A 27,874-nucleotide genomic window follows, 5' to 3' on the forward strand; every position below is an offset into this window, starting at 1 on the left:
GCCAAAGATGGGGAAAAGAGATGGGCTTTCCTGACTTACCACTTCTATTTCAAACAGTTTTGAATTTGGAAGACAGATTCCAGCCATAGGGTGTATCTTGGACTTTAAAGCAATGTATCAGGTGTCCAGATTGATTTAAGAAACAGAAAATACCTGAATGCTATACAGTCTTTTGTTTCCAGCCAGAAGTAATTTCCATATGGCTTTATTCATAGACCTGCCTTGGCTCATCTGGCCTCATAAAACTGGAATTCAACACTCTAGGCCTGTGATCACCAATTAAAGATCCTTAGAGGAAGTCATAGGGTCCAAGGCAGAGTTTCAAAAAGCCATGCAAAAATTTAATTCTTGACTCAAGGCTAGAGTAAATCCAAAGTTACTGACTCATTTCAGTGTCTGCTTTTGGTAAACCACACAGCAGAAGAGAGTGGAAATTCACTCAAGTGTTTAGTGGAAACTCCCCTAAATGGACATGTGAGTCTAGGAGAGAAAAATAAATTACTCCTTAATTACCTATTATATAAACAAAAACATTTTTTTCTTTTTTATGGCCACACCCACAATGGAAGTTCCCTGCTAGGGGTCTAACTGGAACTGCAGCTGCAGGCCTACACCACAGCCACAGCAACGCTGGATCCCTAACCCACTGAGCAAGGCCAGAGATCAAACCTGCATCCTCACAGAGACTAATCTTAACCCACTGAGCCACAATGGGAACACCCAAAACTTATCTTTTAAAAAATTTCAAGCCCAGAGTTCCCGTCATGGCTCAGTGGTTAACAAACCCGACTAGGAACCATGAGGTAGCGGGTTCGATCCCTGGCCTTGCTCAGTGGGTTAAGGATCCAGTGTTGCTGTAAGCTGTGGTGTAGGTTGCAGACGCGGCTCGGATCCCGAGTTGCTGTGGCTCTGGTGTTGGCCGGTGGCTACAGCTCCGATTGGACCCCTAGCCTGGAAACCTCCATGTGCCACGGGAGTGGCCCAAGAAATGGCAAAAAGACCAAAAATAAATAAATAAATAAAATTTTCAAGCCCAAGAAAGAGAATATATGAAAGGAACTGATGAGGATGAAAAGATTCTCGATTGGTCCCACTCAGCTATACTGGTGTCAGGCCCAGCATTTTGGACCCTTGAGTTGTCTTCTGCCCAGAACACCCTGCCCACAATACCCACAGGGCTCAACCTATGTTTCCTTCTGGTCTCTGACCAAAGGTCTGCTGCTCACTTTTAACTATTTTAGTTGTATCTTCTGGAATTCGCTCCTTGATTCTAACATACATCATGCACTGCTTGAATTGTCACTGTCGACCTCCTACCCTGAAGCATATGTAGTTGTCTCGTGCATATTCCTCCTCTTTCTCTCACTTACACACACCTACAGCTCATCTTCTGTTCTCCCGACAATTAAGTCATAACTTTGGCTGGTTCCATATTTCGTATGTATTATCACCATGTAAATAATATTTAAATGAGCTATGTCTTACATGCTTATTACTTTTTATGTGTTTTTTTGGTGGTTTCTATGAGATTCATAATTTTGCTTTTTACACTTGCTTAATATTCCATATAGTTGGCGCCCATTCGGCCCCCAGTTCTCCCCTGGTTGTCTGTGTCCCCTGACGATATATTCATACACATCCAGCAGTCTCATGTCTGCCTCCTTGGACCTCTCTCTGGAGATGTTCTGTCTTGCTCAGGTCCAGACAGTTTGTGCTGGATGCTCGTATGTCATTCTGAAACTTGCCTCCTCATTATCTTTGGGATGGCTTTCACCTTCTTTGAGGTGAGAACCCCTTTTTCCCTAGATTACATATCTCTTAAGGTTTACTCTGTCATTTCTGTCAGCAGCATCCTCCCATAATTTCCTTAGAAAGTGTACATAGGAGTTCCTTTCATGGCTCAGTGGAAACAAACCCCACTAGGAAGCATGAGGTTGCAGGTTCAACCCCTGGCCTTGCTCAGTGGGTTAAGGATCCAGCATTATCGTGAGCTGTGGTCTAGGTTGCAGATGCGGCTTGGATCCTGCATTGCTGTGGCTGTGGTGTAGGCTGGCAGCTGTAGCTCCAATTTGACCCCTAGCCTGGGAACCTCCATGTGCTGTGGGTGCAGCCCTAGAAAGCAAAAAAAAAAAAATGCGTACATAAACTTTTTGATGCTGGAGAGGGTGTGGAGAAAAGGGCACCCTCCTACACTGTTGGTGGGAGTGTATGTTGGTGCAACCACGGTGGAGAACAGTATGGAGGTTCCTCAGTAAACTAAAGTCACAGTTACCATATGATCCAGCAGTCCCACTCCTGGGCATACACCTGGACTAAACTATAATTCAAAAAGATAAAAATGTATACATGTATGTGTGACTGAGTCACCTTGTACAGTAGAAAATTGACAGATCACTGTAAACCAAATTTTAAATCATTATTTTTTAAAAAAGAGGCATGCACTCTTTATGTTCATAGTAGCACTATTTCCAATCCCCAAGACATTGAAACAACATAAATGTCCATTAGCAGGAATGGATAAAGAAGATTTGGTACATATATACAATGGAATATTACTCAGACATCAAAAAGAATGAAATAATGCCATTGGCAGCAACATGGATAGACCTAGAGATTATCATACTAGGTGTAGTAAATCAGAAAGGGAAAAACAGATACCATATGATAACACTTATGTAGAATCTGAAATGCAACGCAAATGTACATATCTATGAAACATAAACAGACATAGAGAACAAAATTCGGGTTGCTAAGGGGGTGGGGGAGGGATGGATTGGGAGTTTGAGATTAGCAAATGCAAAACTAATATATATGAGATGGATAAACAACAAGGTCCTACTGTCTAGCACAGGGAACTATATTCAGTATCCTGGGATAAACCATAATGGAAAAAAAATAAAAAGAATGTGTGTGTGTGTACGAACAACTGACTTCGTTGTACAGCAGAAATTAATGTAACATTGTAAATCAACTGTACTTCAATTTAAAAAAATCTTTTTGAGACCTTGAATGTCTTAAAATGCCTTTAATCATTTGGAAGTTAAAATGGTTGTGGAATTCTGATTGGAATAATTTCCGTCCAGAATTTTTATGGATTTTTGTCCCATTGCCCTCTGTCTTCTGTTGTTGCTCTTGAAAAGTACAGACATTGCAATTCCAAACCCTTTCTATGGGAATTGTCTTTTCCTTTGGAAGCTTTTAGGGTTTTCTTTGTCCCCAATGTCATGAAATTTATAAGAATAAGTCTTGATGTGGAAGTTTCAACCTTTGCATTGAAATTCCAGTTCCACTTGGAAAATGGACTTCCTGTTGTGGCTCAGTGGTAACAAACCTAACTAGCATCCATGAGGATGCAGGTTCCATCCCTGGCCTCACTCAGTGGGTTAAGGATCCAGCCTTGCTTGAGCTGTGGTGTAGGTCACAGATGTGGCTCAGATCCTGCATTACTCTGGCTGTGGCGCAGGCCAGCAACTGCAGCTCTGATTGGACGAGTGGCCTGGGAACCTCCATATGTCCCAGGTGTGGCCCTAAAACGGAAAAGGAGAGAAGGAGGAAAGTCAGTCAGACTCTTGATACTAGAATTTTTTTTTAGTACTTTTCTTTCTCGTGGTTTTTTTCTCTTTGGTCTAGAACTCTTTTTTTTTTTTTTTTTTGTCTTCTGTCTTTTCAGGGCCGCATCTGTGGCATATGGAGCTTCCCAGGCTAGAGGTCAAATCAGAGCTGTAGCTGCCTGCCTGCACCACAGCCATAGCAACTCGAAACTCGAGATCATAGCCGTGTCTGTGACCTACACCACAGCTCATGGCAATGCTGGATCCTTAACGCACTGAGCAAGGCCAAGGATGGAACCCGTGTCCTCATGGTTGCCAGTTAGGTTCATTAACCACTGAGCCACAAGGGGAACTCCCCTGAAACTCTTATTATTTGGAAGTTGAATCTCCTGGGTAATTCTCGAGTCTTTCATCTCCTATTTTCCATCTCTTTGACTTTTGTTTTGCTCTTTGGGTTTCCTTAACTTTGTCTTCTCACCCCTCTTTTGAATTTACATTTCTATTTTTTTCTTTTTTCTTTTTTTTTATGTCTGCACCTGTGGCATATGGAAGTTCCCAGGCTAGGGGTCGAATTGGAGCTGAAGCTGCCAGCCTGTGCCACAGCCACAGCAACACCAGATCTGAGCCACCTCTGCAACCTACACCATAGCTTGCAGCAGTGCCAGATCCCTAACTCACTCAGTGAGGCCAGGGATCAAACCTACATCTTCATGGATACTAGTCAGATTCTTATCCTGCTGAGGTACAACAGGAACTCCTGTTTTCTTATTTATTGCCCATCTTGGCTACTGCACTCAGTTCTCTGAGGAAAGACTTTGTTTGTCTTGTTCTGATTTATTCTTCATGCCTGCCCCAGCCCTGTGCTTATGGGAGGGATTATAACTCAGAGGCTAAGATGTAGGCTCTCCAGAGTCCTGGGTTCAATTCCCAGTTTCACCACTTTTAGTAAATATACAGCCTTGGATAAACAACCTACCTGTAGGTCTCTCTTTCTCTCTCTCTTTTTTTTCTTTAATCAACAAAAGTGGGATGACAGCCTCTCTGCTCAAGGCTTTGGAATGATTTAATGAGAGAATCCAGGTAATGAGGTCATGCAGAGTGCATGGCTGGCACTTGGAAAGCAACCTATAAATGCTAAGTTAGGGAGTTGCAGGAATTTTGAAAAAATGAACTATTAAGTAAGTGCCCTAAAGTTTTTTGGTTTGAAAATGTCATCTGTAGATATAGGTAGGCAGATAGACAGATAGATAAATAGATATCATACTTGGATGAGTTTGGAGGCATGCACTTCTGTCCCCTTTTTATTCAGTGGATACAACCTCAAAGTCTTCTGTTGCTTTGACCCCGACAGGATTTCCATCACCAGGGTCACCGCTGACATCTCGCTGGCCAAACGCTCCGTGTTGAACAATCCCAGTAAGCACGCGATAATAGAAAGATCCAACACAAGGTCAAGTTTAGGTAAGTGCATGCGTCGCCCAGGAGCTGAAGCGATTTAAACCCTTCTCTCCTGAGGCTGCCAGCGAGCAGGTCCAACTAGATGATAATTCGCTGTGTCACAGAGCAGAGAGGGAATGGACGTGTGTTGCCAATAGCCACTGTTACCGTCTTCGCAATTTCATGGTGTGGAAGGATCTGTTTTGAAAGTTTTGAGTTAACAATTCCACAGACTGTCAGCATGAATGTTTGGGTTGGGGTTTGTTTCCCCAAATGGGAGCTTTGGTGTCGCTAAACTCTAAAAACCCCTGGCATTGCATCCCCATTACCATGAGCAAGGTCATTAACCTCTTTAAGGCTCAGTGTCCTCCTATATACAAAGAGAGAGAGAGATGATAGTAACTACTTTATAGAATTATTGGAAGGATTAAATGTAGGATGACTTCCATAATGATGGCTCTTATCCCAAATCACGTAATATTTGAACTACGTCAATAATGATATCAGATTGATGTCTGTATTTTTGTTTCATTTGTAAAAAGTTTGGAGATTTTAGTTACCATGTCTACAGGGTTGTGTTTGAACACTGTTTATTATCCTGTACTAATTTGATCAAATGAAATCGCTTTGGCAACTGTTTCCTCTGTTTGCACCTGCTTGAAGGTGTAGGTTAATCATGTTACACGACTGACTTACTGAGTGTTAGGTTTCTGTCCTTAGAGAGTAAATTTTCTCCTGGTTGGGTGAGGTTGTTGATCTTTGAGACTGGCTTTTAGTTCACGCTGAAGTATATTCTGTAAATAGTAGAGAAATGATTATAAACAATCAACTTTACTTGTGATGAGTACAATACCTTGCAGAACCCAGTTCTGTTCACCCAACAACCCCTCATGGACTTCAACCTCAGTAATCACAGCTTTAGAAATATGCCAGATGGAAGGAAGAAATCATACATTTTGTTGATAGGGATTTCATATCATTATCTTCTATGGCCCTTAAAACCCTTTCTATACATTTGGGGTGTTCACAGTAATGGATACGGAATGCTCATTTCATTGATTGGACTGATGAGGAAAGTCAAGTCATTTGTTTAGACTCATCTGCTGAGGTGGTGGCGTCACGGATGCACTGAGCTTACCAAAGCTTTCGGGAACTACCAACCACAGATTATTGTTCAGTGACTCTTCTGCTCCATATTATTGAGCATCCACTAAAGACTGAACATTATGCTAAAATCTGGGCACAAAATGATGAATTAGATGAGTCCCCTGCCCCTAAGGGGTTTAGTGTAGCAAGAAGGCAAATAAGTTAACAGCTCATTGAGAAGGAGGGGGATGGGAAAGGCGCTGGTGCATCAAAGTGGCTGCAGGAGGAGGTAGCCACCAGGAAAGGCTTTCCCAGGGAGCTGAGCCCAAGCTGAGACCTGAAGCATGATAGGTTTAGCCAAGGGAAAAGAGGGCAAGAGTGAAGGGTGTGATAGTCATTTCAAACAAGGGCAGCAGAGTCTTCTGTAAAACGGAGGTGCTTTCCTTTGGCTGAGTGTATGGTATAAGAACAAGGGAGAGGTGGGGAGTTCCCTGGTGGCTCAGTGGGTTTAGGATCCAGCATTGTCACTGCTGTGGCTCAAGTCGCTGCTGTGGCATGGGTTTGTTCCCTGGCCTGGGAACTTCTGCACACCAAGTGCATAGCTAAAAAAAAAAGAGAGAGAGAGAGAAAGGTAGGAGATGACACCCACAGAGATAAGCAAGGGGGAAGGTTAAGGATTTGGGGCTTATCCTTAAGGCATTACAGAACCATGGATAGATTTTAGGCATTTATTCATCCATTGATAAGCTCTTGAAAATCACGCATGTGCTGGGCATGACCTTAAGCGCTGGGCACACAGACATAAGGACAGTACTCCCTCAATCCCATGAGGCTCTTTTGGCCCAGGAAAGATATGGACCAAAGCCAGTAGGTGGAGCTTTAGTAGACAGATACCAGTTGTAGTCGGTCAGTAGTTGATGAGTCCTGGAAGAAGTAGGCCAGTGGGTAGCTGAGGAGGAGGGTGTGATTTTTTTTTTTTTTGTCTTTTGTCTTTTTAGGGCAGTGCCCACAGCATATGGATGTTCCCAGGCTAGGGGTCTACGCAGAGCTGTTGCTGCCAGCCTATGCCATAGCGACAGCAATGCCAGATCCGGGCTATATCTGTGACCTACACCACAGCTCAGGGCAACGCCAGATCCTTAACCCACTGAGCGAGGCCAGGGATCGAACCCACAACCTCATGGTTCCTAGTCGGATTCGTTTCCACTGCACCACGACAGGAACTCCAGGAGGGTGTGATGTTTTTAATGGGGAAGTCCAGGGAGGCCTCTTGGAGGAGGTGACATTTTAGCAGAATAATCTGAGTTTTATATCCTGTAGCTTTGGAGCCACCTGAGAAAAGAGGTAAGTGCTGGCCAGAGGGGGCGGTAGGTGCAAAAGCCCTGAGGCAGGAGCATGTCTGATAGGTTGGAGGGGTAGCAGGGAAGCCAGTGTGACTGGAGTGGGATGGTTGGCGGAGACGAGGTCAGGAGACGGTGGAGGGCCTGTAATCAGGCAGGACTTTGGAGGCCTTTTATTGTAGATGTGATGGGAAGATGCCAGGAAGCGCAAAGGTGACACAAGGGGACTTAGAAGGATCAGGGATAGCATTGCAGAGAAGGGAGAGGACAGGGAAGGGCAGGAATGAGGTGAGGGGACAATTTGGATTCAGTTGAAACATCTTCAGAGAGAAATGGTGCAGTCTGTGCAGACACATAGGTGTATAATAAAACTGGCACCTCTACAGGCCCACAGACCCAGAGAACAAACTTCTGATTACTGGTGGCAGGTAGGGAGATGGGGTTAGGAGAGTAAGAGGTACAAACTCTTAGGTGTAAAATAAGCTGCAGGAAAAAAAAAAAAAAAATGGCGTTCCCGTCATGGCTCAGTGGTTAATGAACCCAACTAGCATCTATGAGGATGCAGGTTCGATCTTGGCCTTGCTCAGTGGATTAAGGATCCAGCGTTGCCATGAGGTGTGGTGTAGGTCGAAGACATGGCTTGGATCCCCTGTGGCTGTGGCTGTGGTGTAGGCCGGCAGCTGTAGCTCCAATTTGACTCCTAGTCTGGGCACCTCCGTACACCGTGGGTGTGGCCCTAAAAAGACAAAAATAATAAAATAAGCTGTAGGACTTCCCTGGTGGACTAGTGGTAAAGGATTTGGCATCGTCACTGCTGTGGCCCAAGTTTAATCCCTGGCCCCAGAACTTCTGCACACCAATGGCATGGCCAATAAATAAATAAATAAACTAATAAATAATAAAATAAACTGCAAGGATGGATCATACAACATGGGGAATAGAGCCAGTATTTTGTAATAACTCTAGACGGAGCAGCACCTTTAAAAATTGTGAATCACCCTCTTGCACACCTATAACTTGTATGATGTTGTACAGCACCTGTACTTTGATTTTTTTTAATTTAATTTTATTGTGGTTGACTTGCAATGTTGCATTAGTTTCAGGTGTATAGCCAAGTGAATCAGTGAATGGATGTATATATACCCATTCTTTTTTTTTTTTTTCATATAGGTGATTACAAACTATCGAGTAGATTTTCCTGTGCTGTACAGTAGGTTCTTGTTAATCATCTATTCTGTACAGCAGTGTGTGTATGTGTCATTCCCACCCTCCCAGTTCCTCCCTCCCTCCAACAGTTTCCCCTTTGGTAACCATAAGATTGGTTTTGAAATCTGTGAGTTTGTTTCAGTTTTGCAAATAAGTTATTTTGTGTGATTTCGCTGTGTTTTGTTTACTTGTTTTGCTTTTTACGGCCACACCCTCGGCATATGGAGGTTCCCAGACTAGGGGTCAAATCGGAACTACAGCTGCCAGCCTACACCACAGCCACAGCAACACCAGATCTGAGCCGCGTCTGCGACCTACACCACAGCTTGTGGCAACGCCAGATCCTTAACGCACTGGGATTAAGGGAGGCCAGGGATCAAACCCACATCCTCATGAATACTAGTCAGATTCATTTCCACTGCACCACAATGGGAACAACCTTTTGTATCATTTTGTATTAGATGCCACATATAAATGATCGTCCTTCAATTTTTCTTTATAAAGTGGTGCCTTTAGAAGCGTCCCTACAGCGGAGTGGGGTGGGGCAGAGGCGTGGGCACGGAGGGCATCTGGGACACTTGCCTTCCTTCAGTTCAAGGATAAGAGAAGCTGTAAATAAGACCATGGCAGAGGGGAGCAGGAGGAAGACAAGAATCTGGGGCTGAGAGGTCAGGGTCTGGCAGTCTACTGGGTATACAGAATGCGAAAGAGAAACCTCCGGATGCTTTCTCAGTGTGTGCTCTGAGGAACCGGGTGGTTGATGGTGTTATTCTGGGGACGAGGGGCTCAGGAATAGGAGCTTGTGGGGGCGGGGCCGGGTGGGAGGAAGGAGGATGTGCGAGATGACGGCTCCATGTGTGAACACGTCAGATTCGCAGTGTTATGGAACATCCGGCTGTCCAGCAGGATGGTACATCCACCGAGCTGCACTCCACAGAGAAGACAGGGCTTAACGTGCGGTGGATTCTCAGTGTTCACAGGAGCTACGGTCTGCGAGGTCCCTGCAAACACCGAACTCGTGAATCCTGAGCCACTGCTCCTAGGGGAACCACAGGGTCAGGTTCCTGCGAGCCTCTGGCCCCCACATTTTCATCTGCGGATCCGTCCATCTCCCAGTTGTATGTCTGTTTCTATTTAAAAACACCTTAATTGACAGATATTGTTGATCCCTTAACACTGAACTCACAGCCGACAACTCCATAAATCATTCCTGAGTAAAGCTTAGCCCGGCTTTTTCTCATAAGGCACAGCGTAGCCTTCTTGCCTTTAGGAACCGTAGACGGTACTTAGCAGTACACGTGGAGGTTGTTTTCAGCAGTGAAATCACCAAAAAGAAAAACACACAAATGAGAAAAACATGGCACTGGGGAGACCACAGAAGAACGCGTGTTTACACCATGAGAGCTGAAACCTCAGAGCAGTGTCAACTTGTATGACCTCAGTTGAGCATGGGTGCTCTGAGGGACTCTGGTTTTTTGCTGCTGTGTGCATGCCTGTCCTGAGTGACGCGACAGTTTGAGAAAAAAACAAGAGCAAGCTGCCTGAGTGGCACAGGGAAAGCTCCAGAAGAGATGGGTCACACAGAGGGGAGAGAGTTTTAGGGGTCCAAATACTACAGAAAGTTCAAAGATAAAGACTGGCCAGGAAGTTCCTGTTGTGACTCCACAGTAACAAACCCCACTAGGATCCATGAGGACGTGGGTTTGATCCCTGGGCTCGCTCAATTTGGTGTTGCCATGAGCTGCAGTGTAGGTTGCAGACATGGCTCAGATCTGGCGTTGCTGTGGTGTGGGCCGGTGGCTACAGCTCCGATTCGACCCCTGATGTCCATTCTTGACTTAGTGCTGTGCTCAAAAAAAGCAGGGGTTCAGAGGGAGGAGTCCCGTAGACCACGTGGAAGGTGGCTGGGGGCACAGAGCCCTGAGGGTGGAATGGGGTCCACCCAGGCCAGATCCATCTTCTGGACTTCTGGGAAACACAGATGCACATGCTTCCTCTGATAGTTTCTAAAGAAGGGGATGTGTTAGGTGGGTTATATGTTAACAAATTCTTTTAAATGTGAGAATTCTTTTACCTGAGATAGTGTGAGGAATGGGTGATTTTAAAAAGAAAAAATAGGAGTTTCCGTTGTGGCTAAGTAGGTTAAGGACCCAACCTTGTCTCTCTGAGGATGCGGGTTTGATCGCTGGCCTCACTCAGTGGGTTAAGGAGCGTTGCCACGAGCTGTGGTGTAGGTCGCAGATGAGGCTCAGATATGCTGTTGTTTTGGCTGTGTTGTGGGTCAGCAGCTGCAGCTCTGTTAGGCCCCTAGCCTGGGAACTTCCATATGCCGCCGGTGTGGCTATAAAAAAAGGGGGGGGGGGTGTGGAAAGTAAAAATAATAAAAAGAAAAAATATAGCAGTAGGAGAATGGTCAGAGGATGCCCCCTCCACTGCCAGTAAAACAAGCTGAAGTAAAGTGGTGCGGGTACTATGTGGACCCTATAGGAAACATGTTACTACTTTCTACAAAACTGATACTCCCAGAACGAAGTATGCGTTATGTGCGTTTCCTTAAGACTGTTCATAGTTCTAAATGCTGTCATTTTTTACTGTTTTCTGTTTTGTAAATTTTACTATAGTTATTTTTCTTGCTTTTCTTTCTTTTTTTTTTTTTTTTTGTCTTTTTAGGGCTGCACTCATGAGGCATATGAAGGTTCCCAGGCTAGGGGTCTAATCGGAGTTACAGCTGCTGGCCTATACCACAGCCACAGCAAGCCGAGTCTGCAACCTATGCCACAGCTCACAGCAACACAGGATTCTTAACCCACTGAGCGAGGCCAGGGATCGAACCCGAAACCTCATGTTCCTAGTCGGATTCGTTAGCCACTGAGCCATGATAGGAACTCCTTTCTTTCTTTTCTTAGGTCTTTCCTATCCTTCTTACTGATTCTTCTTACTGCCAGCAGTTATTTAGTCTTTGAGTCCATTTCCCATCTCTAAAATGGTGATACTGTCAAGATACATCTTAGGGTAACTGTGAGAAGCACATGATACAGTTTGTTGTACAGAGTAGTAGATCAGTTAATGATAGCTGCTGTTTTAGTTTTATTTATAATTTTTCAGACAAGTGCATAGTTCATGTAATTCTCTTTTTTATTCATTAAAGTATATAAGATATGAATTTAGATCTGATAGAATTATCTTAGAACTAAAAATTTTAATGACTAGTAAGGAAATAAGTAGATAATTAAAAACCAACAAACCTCACCAGATGAGCTCAAGATAAGAATGGAGATGACAGAGGAAACAATCAGTGAACTTTGAAAACCGATCGATTGAAATTATCCAACTCCAAAAATACTGAGAAGTAATGGTGCACAGCCTCGGGAACTTGGGGGACAATTCCTTCACCAAATCCAGCATCCATGTTAGGGAAGTTCCAGGAGAAAGAGTAGGGGGTAAAAATATACCCAGAGAAAGAATGGCTAAAAACTTCACAAGTTTGGCAAAAGACATAAACCTACAAACTAAAGAAGGTGAGCTAATCTCACAAAGGAGAAACCCAAAGAGATCCATGCCCAGCTGTGTCATATCCAAACCACTGTAAAGCCGTCCAAGGAAAAAAGTTAAAGCAAACAGAGAATCATAATACATAACTGATGGGGGAACAATTCAAGCAGCTGTCAGTTTCTCATCCAAAACCATGGGGAACAGGATGTGGGCCAATCTATGGAAATTGGTGTTGACTCAGAATTGTATGCTCAGCAAGAAGATCCTTTAGGAATAGAGACGAAACAAAGACACTGTCCGGGGATAGAATCCTAAAAGAATCTGCATTGCCAGCAGACCTGCTCTGAAAGAATTTTCACAGGAAGTCTTTTATTTTTTTATTTTCCCACTGTACAGCAAGGGGATCAAGTTATCCTTACATGTATACATTACATTTTTTCCCCACCCTTTGTTCTGTTGCAACATAAGTATCTAGACATAGTTCTCAATGCTACTCAGCAGGATCTCCTTGTAAATCTAAGTTGTGTCTGATAACCCCAAGCTCCCGATCCCTCCCACTCCCTCCCTCTCCCATCAGGCAGCCATAAGTCTTTTCTCCACGTCCATGATTTTCTTTTCTGTGGAGATGTTCATTCGTGCTGGATATTAGATTCCAGTTATAAGTGATATCATATGGTATTTGTCTTTCTGGCTCATTTCACTCAGTATGAGATTCTCTAGTTCCATCCATGTTGCTGCAAATGGCATTATGTCATTCTTTTTTATGGCTGAGTAGTATTCCATTGTGTATATATACATCACATCTTCCTAATCCAATCATCTGTTGATGAACATTTGGGTTGTTTCCATGTCCTGGCTATTGTGAATAGTGCTGCAATGAACATGCGGGTGCATGTGTCTCTTTTAAGTAGAGTTTTGTCTGGATATATGCCCAAGAGTGGGATTGCGGGGTCATGTGGAAGTTCTATGTATAGATTTCTAAGGTATCTCCAAACTGTTCTCCATAGGGGCTGTACCGGTTTACATTCCCACCTACAGTGCAGGAGGGTTCCTTTTTCTCCACAGCCCCTCCAGCACTTGTTATTTGTGGCAAAAGACATAAACCTACAGATGGCCATTCTGACTGGTGTGAGGTGGTATCTCATGGTTGTTTTGATTTGCATTTCTCTTATGATCAGCGATGTTGAGCATTTTCTCATGTGTTTGCTGGCCATCTGTATATCTTCCTTGGAGAACAGTCTATTCAGGTCTTTTGCCCATTTTTCCATTGATTGATTGGCTTTTTTTGTTGTTGGGTTGTATGAGTTGCTTATATATTCTAGAGATTAAGCCCTTGTCAGTTGCATCATTTGAAACTATTTTCTCCCATTCTGTAAGTTGTCTTTTTGGTTTTCTTTTGGGTTTCCTTTGCTGTGCAAAAGCTCTTCAGTTTGATTAGGTCCCATGGGTTTGTTTTTGCTCTAATTTCTATTGCTTTGGGAGACTGACCTGAGAAAATATTCATGATGTTGATGTCAGAGACTGTTTTGCCTATGTTTTCTTCTAGGAGTTTGATGGTGTCTTGTCTTATATTTAAGTCTTTCAGCCATTTTGAGTTTATTTTTGTGCATGGCGTGAGGGTGTGTTCTAATTTTATTGCTTTGCATGCAGCTGTCCAGGTTTCCCAGCAATGCTTGCTGAATAGACTTTCTTGTTCCCATTTTATGTTCTTGCCACCCTTGTCAAAGATTTATTGACCATGGGTGTCTGGGTTTATTTCTGGGTTCTCTATTCTGTTCCATTGGTCTGTCTGTCTGTTTTGATACCAGTACCACACTGTTTTGATGACTGTAGCTTTGTAGTATTTCTCGAAGTCTGGGAGAGTTTTGCCTCCTGCTTGGTTTTTGTTTCTCAGGATTGCTTTGGTGATTCTGGGCCTTTTGTTGTTCCATATAAATGTTTGGATTGTTTGTTCTAGTTCTGTGAAAAATGTCATGGGTAATTTGATAGGGATTGCATTTGATAGGGATTGCATTGAATCTGTAGATTGCTTTGGGTAGTATGACCATTTTTACAATCCAGGAACATGGAATATCTTTCCATTTCTTTACATCTTCTTTGATTTCTTTGATTAAAGTTTTATAGTTCTCGGCATATAGGTCCTTTACCTCTTTGGTCAGGTGTATTCTGAGGAAGTCTTTTAGAAAGAAATGAAATGATATCAGAGGGCAACCTAAGAGATCATGAGTGAAGCAATCAAATGGTAACTGTTTGGGTAAAGGTAGTAAACTACTCTAACCTTGTTGAGTTCTTCAAAGTACATTTGACGTGGAGTTCTCCTTGTGGCTCAGTGGTTAACAAATCTGACTAGGAACCATGAGGTTGCGGGTTCGATCCCTGGCCTCGCTTAGTGCGTTAAGGATCCGGCGTTGCCGTGAGCTGTGGTGTAGGCTGCAGACGTGGCTCGGATCCCGTGTTGCTGTGGCTCTGGCATAGGCCGGTGGCTACAGCTCCGACTGGACCCCTAGCCTGGGAACCTCCATATGCCGCAGGAGTGGCCCTAGAAAAGACAAAAAAAAAAAAAAAGAAATAAAATAAAATACATTTGACAGTTCAAAGCTAAAAGTATAACACTGTTAGAGTTCCCTTCCTGGTTCAGTGGAAAGGAATCTGACTCTCATCCATGAGGACACCGCTTAGATCCCTGGCCTTGCTCAGTGGATTAAGGATCCAGTGTTGCTATGAGCTGTGGTGTAGGTAGAAGAAGTGCCTCAGATCCCGCATTGTTGTGGCTGTGGTGTAGGCCAGCAGCTGCAGCTCCAATTTGACCCCTAGCCTGGAAACCTTCATATGCCGTGGGTGTGGCCCTAAAAAAAAAAAAAAAAAAAAAAGACTGTTAAGAGATATAATTTTAAAAAACACACATGAGATTTCTTCACATGGAATTCTAAAAATGTTTAATGCAAAAAGATGGCAGGAAAAATAAAGGATGTGAACAGAAAGCAGCTACTAAAATTGTAGGCAGAAATTTAAGCATATTAATAAATACATTAAGTGTAAATGGTTGAAAAAAACCAATTAAAATACATTGTAAGAATAGATTAAAAGAATCATAACTTTGAAGTTCCCCTGGTGGCCTAGTATAGCAGTTAAGGATCTGAAGCTGTCACTGCTGTGCCGCAGGTGTGATCGTTGGCTCAGGAACTTCTGCTTGCCATGGGCATAGCCCTAAAAATAAAAAAGCATCTTTTTCTTATATACATCTAGTAATAACTCTTTGAGAAATTTTTCCTCAAATTTAATAGATGAGATCAATTGCAGTGATTTTTTATGAAAGAATGAAAAATCTAGAAGATTGAAGATACAGTTTGATAGGTAAGATGTTTTATACATGAGTCTTTAGAAAACTTTTGTTGCATAAACAAAATTACAGTGTGTTGCATTTGAAGCTTACTATGCTAATGTACCATTGTATGACACGAAGAAAAAAAACCTGAAATTTTTGTAGCTTTAAGTACATCCTCAGATTTTTGGAGTGGTACAGGACATTTTTGCTTAAATGGATGGATTTATTTGGGTTCATATAAGTTCTGACCTGTGTTCTCAGTGTAATATTGGTCAAACATCGTAATTTAAAAATAACTACATTAACTATACACATAAATAACATTATACTCAGAAATAAAATATTTGAATTACAAGAATAAAGGGCCTGATGATACCGTTATTTGCAATTCCAAATCCCAACTTTTAAAAATAATAAACTCAGATAATTACCTTATAAAATAATTCATCCCGGAGTTCCTTTAACCTGCCCAACTCTATAGTCTCTTCAAATCAGGGTTTGGTTTTACCCCAAGCAATTTTCCAGAGACAAATCAATTTAGAAAAATAGGCTACCTCCTTGCAGGCATTTGTAGAAAAGTATGCTATAGTGGTATCTATTTGTGTCACACAATAGCAAAAACTATGTGGGAGATATTGAGCAAATGAAAGAGTAAAGGAAGTGAAGCTAGATGTAGCATGCACAGGGCAATAGTTGTAATTGATAACACAGGGAGTAGAGCAAGGAATTTACTTTGCAACTAAGTGGTCAGACAAGGTTTACAACCTGGTAAATATTTTTAACCCAATTAAAGAGCCAGCTTAGATACTTTGTCAAAAGTCTTTCTTTTATTTTTTGTCAGACTGTTCTGTCTCTTGACTGTGGAAATAGATAGAGGAAAACTGCCTAGAGCTTAGCACACATGTGTATACACACACACAGATGGGTACTTAAAACTGGGGAAATCTGAATAAGATGGACAGACTGTATTAATATTAATATCCTGGTTGGGATCTTGCACTAGTTTTGCAAGATGTTCCCTTCAAGGGGTACTGGGTGAAGGGCACAATATGTCTTATAACTGCATGTGAGCCTCCAGTTATCAATAAGTGTCAAAAGTTTAGGAGTTCCCATTGTGGCTCAGAGGTAATGAATCCAACTAGTATCCATGAGGACGAGGGTTCAAGCCCTGGCCTCACTCAGTGGGTTAAGAAGCCAGTGTTGCCATGGGCTGTGGTATAGGTCACAGACATGGCTTGGATCCCGTGTTGCCGTGGCTGTGGTGTAGGCCAGCAGTTACAGCTCCGATTTGACCCCTAGCCTGGGAACTTCCATGTGCCCCCAGTGTAGCCCTTAAAAATTTTTTTTTAAAAAGTTCATCACTTAAGTTTATCACACCAGGAACTGCGGACGTGGGATGACAAACCTGAGAGCATCTAGTTCATTGGTTCTCAGGTGTGATCTGAAAGCAACAGCATCAGCATTATGTGGCATTAGGAATGAAGATTCTCAGGCCCCACCTGGACCTATAAAATCAGAAACTGGACGTGGGGCCCTACCACCTCTGGTTTAACAAGCCCGCCAGGTGATACCAAGGTTTGAGAACTACCCCTCTTGTTCTAGCCCATCACCGTATAGCGAAGAATCTAAGAACCACAGGGAGTGAAGGGATCTGTGTGGCGTGGGAAAGGCACCTTAAAGCTAAGGTTGGACCCTGGGTGTCCTCACGACCAGTCCAGGGTTTTCTCCATTGAGCAGAGCCACAATGCTGGTTACACTGACTCGTCCATCAGGCTCCTCTTAGGGAAAGAAAGAATTTATGGAGACTGAAGGGCTGATGATAGGCTATAGGCTTGCGAATCAACATGGAATTTGTGGGCCTGGTTGATCTTTTGACTCTCACTTCTTCCTGCATCCTGACCTGTCCATTCCCAGCGTAGCCGTATCTGTCTTAAGAGATGAGCACACTTTTTATTCCACAGCATTGCTGATGGCCCAGCTAGAGCCAGATCTCAACCCAAAACGGAGCACTTCATCTAAATGGATTTCAGCAGGCAAATTTATTATTCAGGTTTTTGAGGATGTGTTTAATGAATTTTCTGTGTAACTGCAGCTTCAGCCTAATATATGCAGTCAATTAAAAAGACAAATATATATATATATATATATATAAATATATATATATATATATATATAAATTGATTACATATTTTTTTCTTTGCCTTTTTAATTGACCCATTCTTTCCACAGTTTTTGGTTGCCAAATATGTGCCAAGCACTGTGGTGAGGGGAGGAGTGGAAGTAATTATGTACTTACTGTTGCCTGTTTTCTATCAGTTCACCGCCTGCTGGAAAAGTTTTCAATCCTGTCATCGAAACGCAGTGGGATGAATGTTAGCAGAGGTGGGCACAGAGCAATAGCTGACATTCATTAAGGGTTTACTATGGGCCAGGCCCTGCAGTAAATGCTTTGCGTGTTGACTCACTTGGTCCTCATTTCCATTTTACAGAAAATAAGACTTAGGGGCTCCAAGAAATTCAGCCTGTTACCCAAGCATCGCACAGCTCCACGAGGTGGCAAAGCCCAGTTTCTGTCCCAAACCACTTTGGTGCCTGGGAGTGGGAGGCCAGAGGCAGCACTTACTGGGCCTGGCCAAAAGCAAAGGTGTTTCAAGAGGGCTTCACAGGAGTTCCTTTTTTTTTCCTTTTCCTTTTTTTTTTTTTTTTAGGTGAAGATAGGACAGGTTTATTGGGATGAGAAACCCTGTTAACACAGTGGGCCAACTTCCTGATAATCAGGGAGAGCCAACCTACAGAGTTCCTTTTTTAAGCTAAGTAAGGAACTTTTCAAAATGAGAATTCTGTGCTTAGTGATTATGAAAATGGCATTGGAATTGCCATGAAATCACTGATACTGGAGCCATCAAGGTCTTAGGAATTCTTAACTGACCACTCAAACGTCCTCCAACACTAGTTACAAAGTGTAACAACCTCCTCTGTTTTTACAGTGTCGTTCAATTGCAGAAACTTCTTTGCAAACCAACAACTTGCCTTTTTAAATTTCATTGACATATAGTTGATTTTCATCGTTTAATTCTGCTGTATATCAAAGTGACTCAGTTATACCTAATTTTTCATATTCTTTTCCATTATGGTTTATCTCAGGATATTGAATATAGTTCTCTGTGCTAGACAGTAGAGCCTTGCTGCTCATCCATCCCTTCTTTCTTATCTTGCAGAAGACATGATTTTCCTGAACGTGGCTGTTAGGTATCAGAGGTAGAAAGCGGAGACAGAAATGATCCTCATTGTATCGGCACCAGTTGTAATTCAGCAGGTGTAAGAGGTTGGGATACGGACAGATGAGTAAGGCTTATCGGTTTCAGAAATGAGTGTCAGCAGTCTTTGACATTTCTTTTTTGGAAATAAATTCTAAGGCATGGAGTACTCTGTCAAAGGAAAACCGCTATTACAGATACATGTTTTAAGAAAATTAGGAGTTCCCGTCGTGGCGCAGTGGTTAACGAATCCGACTAGGAACCATGAGGTTGCGGGTTCAGTCCCTGCCCTTGCTCAGTGGGTTAACGATCCGGCGTTGCCCTGAGCTGTGGTGTAGGTTGCAGACGCGGCTCGGATCCCGCGTTGCTGTGGCTCTGGCGTAGGCCGGTGGCTACAGCTCCGATTGGACCCCTAGCCTGGGAACCTCCATATGCCGCGGGAGCAGCCCAAAGAAATAGCAAAAAAAAAAGACAAAAAAAAAATTTTATTGGCGTATAGTTGACTTAGAATGTTGTGTTAGTTTTGGGTGTACAGCAAAGTGACTCAGTTATGCAGATACACGTATACATTCCTTTTCAAAATCTTTTCTCATATGGGTCCCTGCCTAGTATGGAGTAGATTTCCCTGTGCTGTATCAGAAGTCCTTGTTAGTCATCCATTCCATGTGTAGTAGTGTGTATATGTCTATCCCAACTTCCCATTTTATCCGTCCCCCCAAAGTTTCCCCACTGGTAACCTTAACTTTAGTTTCAAAATCTTTGAGTCTGTTTCTGTTTTGTAAGTTCTTTTGTACCATTTTTACTAGATTCCACATACTAGCGATCTCGTATGATATTTGTCTTTCTGACTTACTTCATTTAGTATAATTTCTAGGCCCATCCGTGTTAATGCAGTGTCATTGTTTTGTTCTTTTTTATGGTTGAGTAGTATTTCATTGTATGTATCGCCTTTTCTTTCTTTCTTTTTTTTTTTTTTTGTCTTTTTGCCTTTTCTAGGGCCGATCTCATGGCATATGGAGGTTCCCAGGCTAGGTATCGAATCGGAGCTACAGCTGCTGGCCTATGCCAGAGCCACAGCAACACAGGATCCGAGCCGAGTCTGCGACCTACACCACAGCTCACGGCAATGCCAGATCCTTAACCCTCTGAGCAAGGCCAGGGATCGAACCCGCAACCTCATGGTTCCTAGTCAGATTCGTTAACCACTGCGCCACGATGGGAACTCCTATATCACATTTTCTTTATCCATTTCTCTGTTGTTGGACATTTAGATTGCTTCTATGTCTTGGCTACTGTTAACAGTGCTGCAATGAACATTGGGATGCATGTGTTTTGTTTTTTTGCTGCCCTGCGCCATATGGAGTTCCTGGGCCAGGGATCAGATCCCAGCCGCAGTCTCAACCTAAGCAACAGCTGCAGCAACACTGGATCCTTAACCCACTGTGCCAGGCCGGGATCGAGCCTGTGTCCCAGTGCTCCTAGGACAATGCTGGCCCTGTTGTGCCACAGTGGGAATTCCAAATGTATGTTTTTCAATTATGGTTTTCTCCAGATATATGCTCAGGAGTAGGACTGAATGATCATATGGTAGTTGTATGTTTTTTTGTTTAAGCATCTTTAGGATTTCCTATATATAGTATTATGTCATCAGCAAACGGTTTTACTACTTCTTTTCCAATCTGGATTCCTGGCTAGGACTTCCAAAACTATGTTGAATAAAAGTGGTGGGAGTAGACATCCTTGTCTTATTCCTGATGTTAGAAGAAGTGTTTTCAGCTTTTCATCATCGAGAATAGTATTAGCTGTAGGTTTGTCACATATGGCCTTTATTACGTTGAGGTACGTTATTATGTTGAGGTTCCCTCTATGCCACTTTCTAAAGGGTTTTTAAGATGTATTTCTTTTTGAAGCATTTTAAAAATATTTTCTTCAGAATTTATTGGTCATCTTTTCTTAAGGTTTATTTACTAATACGTTGCATCGGGATTCTAAAATTCTCCTTTAAATTTTTAAAAGAATATCTTGTTTTCCCGCTTAATTTAAAAGTGTGAGAATACTAGAACATATGTACATGATACAGATATTAAGATGTTGACATATGTTAATAGAAGTAATTTGGGGATACAGAATAATGGATTTTCTTTTGTTACCCAGATTTTATACAATGAACAAGTATTACGTTTATCATCATTTAAAAAAAATAAGTGTTCAAACCTTTGAAAACTTGAAGTTATTTTAAGGTGTGAGACTCTGTGCCTGTACGAATAGCTGTTATTAACTGAGCACATAAGTATAAATCTTTGTGATCAAATCTCTTTTTATTGAGACATAATGGACATATACCATTGTATTAGTTTCAGGTGTACAACATGATGTGACACGTATCTATTGTGTAATGACCACAGTTAAGTCTAGTTACAGCTTTACATACAGTTTCAGATTTTTTTCTTGTGATGAGAACTTTGAAGATCTACTCTCTCAGTAACTTTCAATATACAGTAGGGTATTGTTAACTAGAGTCACCAGGCTGTGCAGTTACATCCGCAGGATATATTTGCACCCTTTGACCACATTCCTCCCACTTCCCACCTCTGTCTACCACTGATCTGATCTCTGTATCTATGAATTTTTCTTATCCCACATTTAATTAAGATTGTATGATATTTGTCTTTCTCTTAAAGTCAGTAAGGTCAATTAGTGTTGTTCCAATTGTAGGATTTCCTTCTTTATGACTCAGCAGTATTCGTCTGTATGTTTGTGTATTAAATTCTCCTTATCCATTCATCCACTGGTGGACACTCAGGTCTTGGTTACTGCAAACAGTGCTGTAATGAACATGGAGTGCAACTATTTTTTTTTTTTTGTCTTTTGTCCTTTTAGGGCCGTACCTGTGGCATTTGGAGGTTCCCAGGCTAGGGGTCTAATGGGAGCTGTAGCCGCTGGCCTACGCCAGAGCCACAGCAACTCAGGATCCAAGCTGCGTCTACGACCTATATTACAGCTCACGACAACACCGGATTCTTAACCCACTGAGCAAGGCCAGGGATTGAACCCGCAACCTCATGATTCCTAGTCGGATTCATTAACCAATGAGCCACAACGGGAACTCCTGCGTATCTTTTTGAATTAAGTGTTTTCATTTCCTTCAGAGACATACCCAGGAGTGGAACTGCTGGATCATATGGTAGTTCTACTTTTAATTTTTTGAGGAACCTCCGTATCATTTTCCATAGTGGCTGCACCAATTTGCATGCCCACCAGCAGTGCACAAGGGCTCCCTTTTCTCCACATCCTCCACAACACTTGTTACTGTCTCTTCGATGGTAACCGTTCTAACAGGTGTGAGGGGATGTCTCACTGTGGTTTTGATTTGCATTTCCCTGACAGGTACTGCTGCTGAGCATCTATTCATGTACCTGTGGTGCTGGCATCGGTATATCTTCTTTGGGAAAATGTCTATGCAGAGCTTCCCATTTGTTAATTGGACTGTTTGGTTTTTAGCTATTAGGTTTAAGAGTTCTTAATATTTTTTTGATGTTAACTCATCATATACAAGCACACCTCATTTTATTATGCTTTGCTTTATTGCACTTTGCAGATATCTTGTTTCTTACAAATTGAAGGTTTGTAGCAACCCTATGTTGAGCAAGTCTGTCAGTGCCATTTTTCAGACATTTGCTCACTTCTATGTCTTTGTGATTCTCCCAATATTGGAAACCTTCTTATATTTGTTATGGTGATCTATGATTAATTAGTGATCTTTTGTTACCACTATGACCTTCTGTAGGTTAGCATTTTTTTTTTTGTCTTTTTGCTACTTCTTTGGGCCGCTCCCGCGGCATATGGAGGTTCCCTGGCTAGGGGTCGAATCGGAGCTGTAGCCACGGGCCTACGCCAGAGCCACAGCAACGCGGGATCCGAGCCGCGTCTGCAACCTACACCACAGCTCACGGCAACGCCGGATCGTTAACCCACTGAGCAAGGGCAGGGACCGAACCCACAACCTCATGGTTCTTAGTCGGATTCGTTAACCACTGCGCCACGACAGGAACGCCAGCATTTTTTACTAATAAAGTGTTGTGGGGTCTTTCTTTCTTTCGGGCTGCACCTGTTGCATATGGAAGTTCCCAGGCCAGGAGTTGAATCAGAGTGGCAGCTGAGGCTTGAGCCATAGCCAAGGCAACACCAAATCCAAGCCATCTGTGGCCTAAGCCTCAAGTTTCGGCAATGCCAGATCCTTAACCCACTGTGCAAGGCTAGGGATCGAACCTGCATCCTTACAGAGACAATGTTTATAGATTATATCCCATTTAACAACATTATATATAATGGCATTATTTCCCTGCGCTGTGTAATATATCCTGTAGCTTATTTTATCCATAATAGTTTGTATATCTTAATCCCCCCACCCCTATTTGCCCCTAATCTTTCCCTCTCCCTACTGGTAGCCACTAGTTTGTTCTCTGTATCTATGAATGTGTTTATTATATTCATTTGTTTTATTTTTTTAGATTCCACATAGGCTAATATCACACAGTATGTCTTTCTCTGACTTATTTCACTAAGTATAATATCCACCAGGTCCAGCTCTGCCACAAATGGAGAACTTTTTCATGGCTGAGTAGTATTCTATTATATATACATTTATGGCACATCTTTTTTATTCCGTCATCTGTTGGTGGACACTTGGGTTGCTTCTACATAAACATAATTTTATTTGCACCAGGAAACCAAAAAATCCATGTGGCTTGCTTGGTTGTTAATATCTGCTCTGTTGTGGCAATCTGATCTGCCTGTATATGATTTGCAGATATTTTCTCCTATTTGGCAGGCTTTTTATTTTGTTGATGGATTCCTTCACTGCATTAGTTTGATGTAGTCTCAGATGTCTACTTATTTTTTTGCTTTTGGTGTCAAATCCAAAACAAAAAACAAACCATCTCCATGATGCATGTCAAGGAGCTTATTACCACCTATGATTTTTCCTGGGAGTTTTATGGTTTCAGGTGATTCATTTTAGCCTTTCATTGGTTTTGAGCTATTTTTTGTGTGTGTGTATGGTGTGAAAGTGTGAGTAGTCCCGTTTTACTCTCTGCATGTGGCCATCATTGTCAAACAACATCATTTATTGAACAGACTATCCTTTTCCCCACTGTCTACTCTTGACTCCTGTGTCACAGGTTAACTGACAGTATATGCATGGGTTTATTTCTGGGTGATCTATTCTGTTTCAGTGACATATGTATCTTTTTATGCCAAAACCATACTATTTTATTACAGTTTTGTGATGCAATTTTATGTCAGGAAACATGATTCCTCCAGGTTTTTAATTTTTGTTCAGGATTGCTTTGGCTATTTGGAGTCTTCTGTGGTTCCACAGAAATTTTTTGTCTTTTGTCCTTTTAGGGCAGCACCCATGGCACATGGAGGTTCCCAGGCTAGGGGTCTAATCAGAGCTGTACTGCTGGCCTACGCCACAGCCACGCCAGATAGGAGCCCTGTCTGTGACCTATACCACAGCTCTTGGCAATGCTGGATCCTTAACCCACTGAGCAAGGCCAGGGATCGAACCCACAACCTCATGGTTCCTAGTTGGATTCGTTTCTACTGTGCCACGATGGGAACTCCCCATAGAAATTTTAAGATTGTTCCTTCTGTATCTGTGAAAAATGCCATTAGATTTCTGACAGGGATTGCTTTAAATCTGTAGATCACTTGGGGCAGTATGGACATTTTAATATCAAGTCTTCCAATCCACGAGCATGGAATATATCTCCATTTATTTGTTTTTTTCTTCAATTTCTTTTATCAGTGCTTATAGGTTTCAGTGTACAGGCCTTTCAGCACCTTGGGTTTTATTTATTCCCAGGGATTCTGTTTGATAGAATTGTAAATGGGATTGTTTTCTTACTTTCTCTGATACTTCATTATTAGTGTATAGAAACACAACAGAGTTTTGTATCTGATTTTATATCCTGCAGCTTTACTGAACTTATTAGTTCTGAGGGTCTTTTGGTGTAGTTTTAAGAGGTATCTGTATGTCCTGTCATGTCATCTACAAAGAGTGACAGTTTCACGTCCTTTCCAGTCTGCATGCCCTTTCCTTGTTTCTTGCCTAATTGCTCTGGCTAGGACTTTCAAGTTGAGAGAAGTGGCGGGAGGGGGCATTCTTGTCTTCTTCCCCATCTTGGAGGAAAAGCTTTCAGCGTTTCCACTGAGTATGACGTTAGCTGTAGGGACTAATCAAAATTTTCAGTGCTTACAATAAATATTAGCTCCGACTGGCACTTGATTGCTGGGGATCAGTGGCCAGGAAAAATTTATAAGGGCACAAAGACGCAAGGTTGTAACTGGAATAAAAGTTTAAAGATCAACAGGAAAGAGTAAATAACAGTATTAGTAATGTTTTAGAACACTGTAATGAAAGAAATGATGACGATACCACTTTTATTTCTAAAACTGTTATTTAAGGAAATTCAGTTACATATGAACCTAGTTTCCACTATCACCTATTCATGGCCAGTCTCATTTCATTTCCAGTCTTCCCCTCTCCCTCTCCTGCCTATAAATTATTTTGAAGCTAATCCCTGATAGCATAGGATTTCATCTGTAAATACTTCAGTGTGCATTTCTAAACACTGAAGACTTTTTAAACCATAACTCCAGTCTCAGACCCTAACAATAATACATCCCTAATATTGTTAAAATTGTCACTAAGCTGTGCATCATTCCCCAACTGACATATATACACACACTTGCATATATATATACAAAAACATTTTATTCACTTATGCATCATAAATATATAAATTACTATTTGTTTGGGTCAGGATTCAAATAAAGTCCACAAACTCTGATTGGTTTACAGATCCTTAAACGCTCTTAATCTAGTATTCCATAGCTCTTTTACTTCGTTGTAATTTTTTTTAAGAAACTGGGTCACTTACTCTTTAGGTTTTTCAGAGACTGCATTTTGCTAACTGCATTCATTACACTGTTAATATACTTTATATACTTGCCTGTTTACAATATTTATCAGCTGGTAGATCCAGAAGCTTAAAAGTTTTTCTTTTAGCAAAACTGTGTCATGGGTGGTAATGTGATCAAATACTATTTTAAAGCTAGCATCTCAAGTGGTCTGGGCCTGACTTTAAAGCCATCCAGGTAAATGAAAGGACTCTAGTCAGAACATCTCTGAGACATACAGTTAGTGATTTGCTTTTTCTGGCATAATATACTAGTTAAAAATCATCTCCAGGAATCTTCTGCATGGATCCAAATGGCGTAAGAGGAATTAAATGTCCAGGAATTTCATGGAATTGGCCTTTCATGACTGTAGTGGGCGCTGCAAGCTACATATTATGCGTTACAGACCTGTGATGTCTAGTAGTTTCTGACTATTTAAATTTCAAACAGTTATTCATTCGTGCTCGCTACATTTCAGGTGCTCAACAGCCCTATGTGGGTTGTGGCCACCATACTGGACAGCAGTGATAAAGAGTATTTCCACCGGGAGTTCCCGCTGGAGCACAGTGGAAACAAATCTGACTGTATCCATGAGGATGCGGGTTTGAGCCCTGGCCTCGCTCAGTGGGTCAGGGATCTGGTGTTGCCGTGGGCTGTGGTGGGGGTCAGAGATGCGGCTTGGATCCCGAGTTGCTGTGGCTGTGGTGTAGGCCAGCAGCTGCAGCTCCAATTCGACCCCTAGCCTGGGAACCTCCATATGCTATAAGAGCAGCTCTAAAAAGAAAAAAAATTGTCCATCATCACAAAAAATTTTCTTGGACAGCCCTTTCTAGACTCTAGAGAGATGATAGAGAAGTAGATGAACTGAATGATTTTTATGGCATTCAAGTAGATTTTTGGATGTTTAAGTTTTTCATACATCATATTTTTGTGGTGCTGCCTCATATATAATTGTCCTTTTAAAGCATGAATGTTACAGGATTATTCTTTTGTTGTGGAAGACAGGAGAAGTGGGTTTCTGGATGAGTCTTAAAGCCTGTCCTGTTGTGTGCTGAAGTTCAGCTTGCTAATATCTATCTCTAAACACCATCGTCTTCAGAAAGCAGACCAATAGGTGACATGCAAACACAGATAAGCCCAGGCACTGACAGGAAAGCTGGTGATGGTTGCTGGGCTGGAGTGGTCAGAAACCACCACGAAAGACAGACAGCTCTTCAAGTTTCTATTTTACAACATTTTCATGAAATGACTTCATAGAGTGAAGTTTTATAGCACCAAACACAAGTCAGCAGAGAAAGAGCCAAAAAAGTTGACTCTCAGAGATTGTATGTTATATTAGAACTAAATTTTATAGCTGATTGAGAGGAATTCTCTAAATTCTAGAGGTGTTGTGAAGAAATGGCTTTTTCCCTTGATGCCTGTTCTCGGCTCTCTTACCTGTAGACAACCTAATGGCTCACCTTCAGGAGTAGCCTTTTACTTTTATCTATCTCAATCTGGTCTAAAAATACTGTAATCAAACTCTTCTTAATCTTTTACAGCGGAAGTTCAGAGTGAAATCGAGAGGATTTTTGAACTTGCAAGAACACTGCAACTGGTGGTCCTTGATGCAGATACTATTAATCATCCAGCTCAACTCAGTAAAACCTCTCTGGCCCCTATTATAGTGTATGTCAAGATTTCTTCTCCTAAGGTAAGTCAGATTGTTACTGTTTGTTGTGTCTTGAAGCTTTACTAAAATGTGTTAATATGCTGCTTTCCAATTATAAGCAGGCTTTATCCACCACAAAGGGTTTGAAGAGCAATGTGGTGATCAAGAATTGTTAAGATTCATATAAGCAGAGCAGGATGAATTAATTTCATGGTTTAGAACAGTGATTCCCAAAGAGTAGCCCATGGATTCGTGGTGGAGGAGCTTCTGAGGCGCTGTCAGAGGGTCCATTAGGTGAAGAGCATCTCCATGGTAACACTGAGACATTCGCCCCCTTTTTCGCTGTTCTGACATCTGCACTGATGTTGCAGAAGCAGTGGCGGGTGACGTCTAAGCAGGAATCACCAGCCACTGTTGTTTGCTTTCTCCTTGGTAAAGCAAACCACCCAGTTCACTTGATAATGTCCTGGCGAAGTAGTAACATTATTCTATTAAATTATGACTCTTCAGGCCAGGCCTTTTTAATACTCTATTAACAGAAGAGGAAGTACACTTCAAATTCT

The 27,874-nt window shown here is 42.0% G+C and overlaps 2 protein-coding genes across 8 annotated transcripts in view; one reads left to right on the forward strand and one right to left on the reverse strand.

Moving 5' to 3' along the window:
* Positions 1-27,874, forward strand: part of CACNB2 (calcium voltage-gated channel auxiliary subunit beta 2) — a 445,465-nt gene that overhangs the window by 412,901 nt on the left and 4,690 nt on the right. For all 4 annotated transcript variants that reach the window (XM_047755514.1, XM_047755511.1, XM_047755512.1 and 1 more), the window contains 2 exons: positions 4,903-5,012; positions 27,202-27,353. In XM_047755514.1, the coding sequence (XP_047611470.1) occupies positions 4,903-5,012; positions 27,202-27,353 (262 nt within the window). The remainder of the gene's footprint in view (positions 1-4,902; positions 5,013-27,201; positions 27,354-27,874) is intronic.
* NSUN6 (NOP2/Sun RNA methyltransferase 6) overlaps positions 15,289-27,874 on the reverse strand; it is an 89,858-nt gene continuing 77,272 nt past the window's right edge. For all 4 annotated transcript variants that reach the window (XM_047755520.1, XM_047755519.1, XM_047755516.1 and 1 more), the window contains 2 exons: positions 17,734-17,782; positions 15,289-15,319 (listed from right to left, as the gene is read on the reverse strand). The gene's annotated coding sequence lies outside the window, so the exon portion shown is untranslated. The remainder of the gene's footprint in view (positions 15,320-17,733; positions 17,783-27,874) is intronic.

The sequence above is a fragment of the Phacochoerus africanus genome, chromosome 12 (genome assembly GCF_016906955.1).
Source record: "Phacochoerus africanus isolate WHEZ1 chromosome 12, ROS_Pafr_v1, whole genome shotgun sequence".
NCBI lineage: Eukaryota > Metazoa > Chordata > Mammalia > Artiodactyla > Suidae > Phacochoerus > Phacochoerus africanus.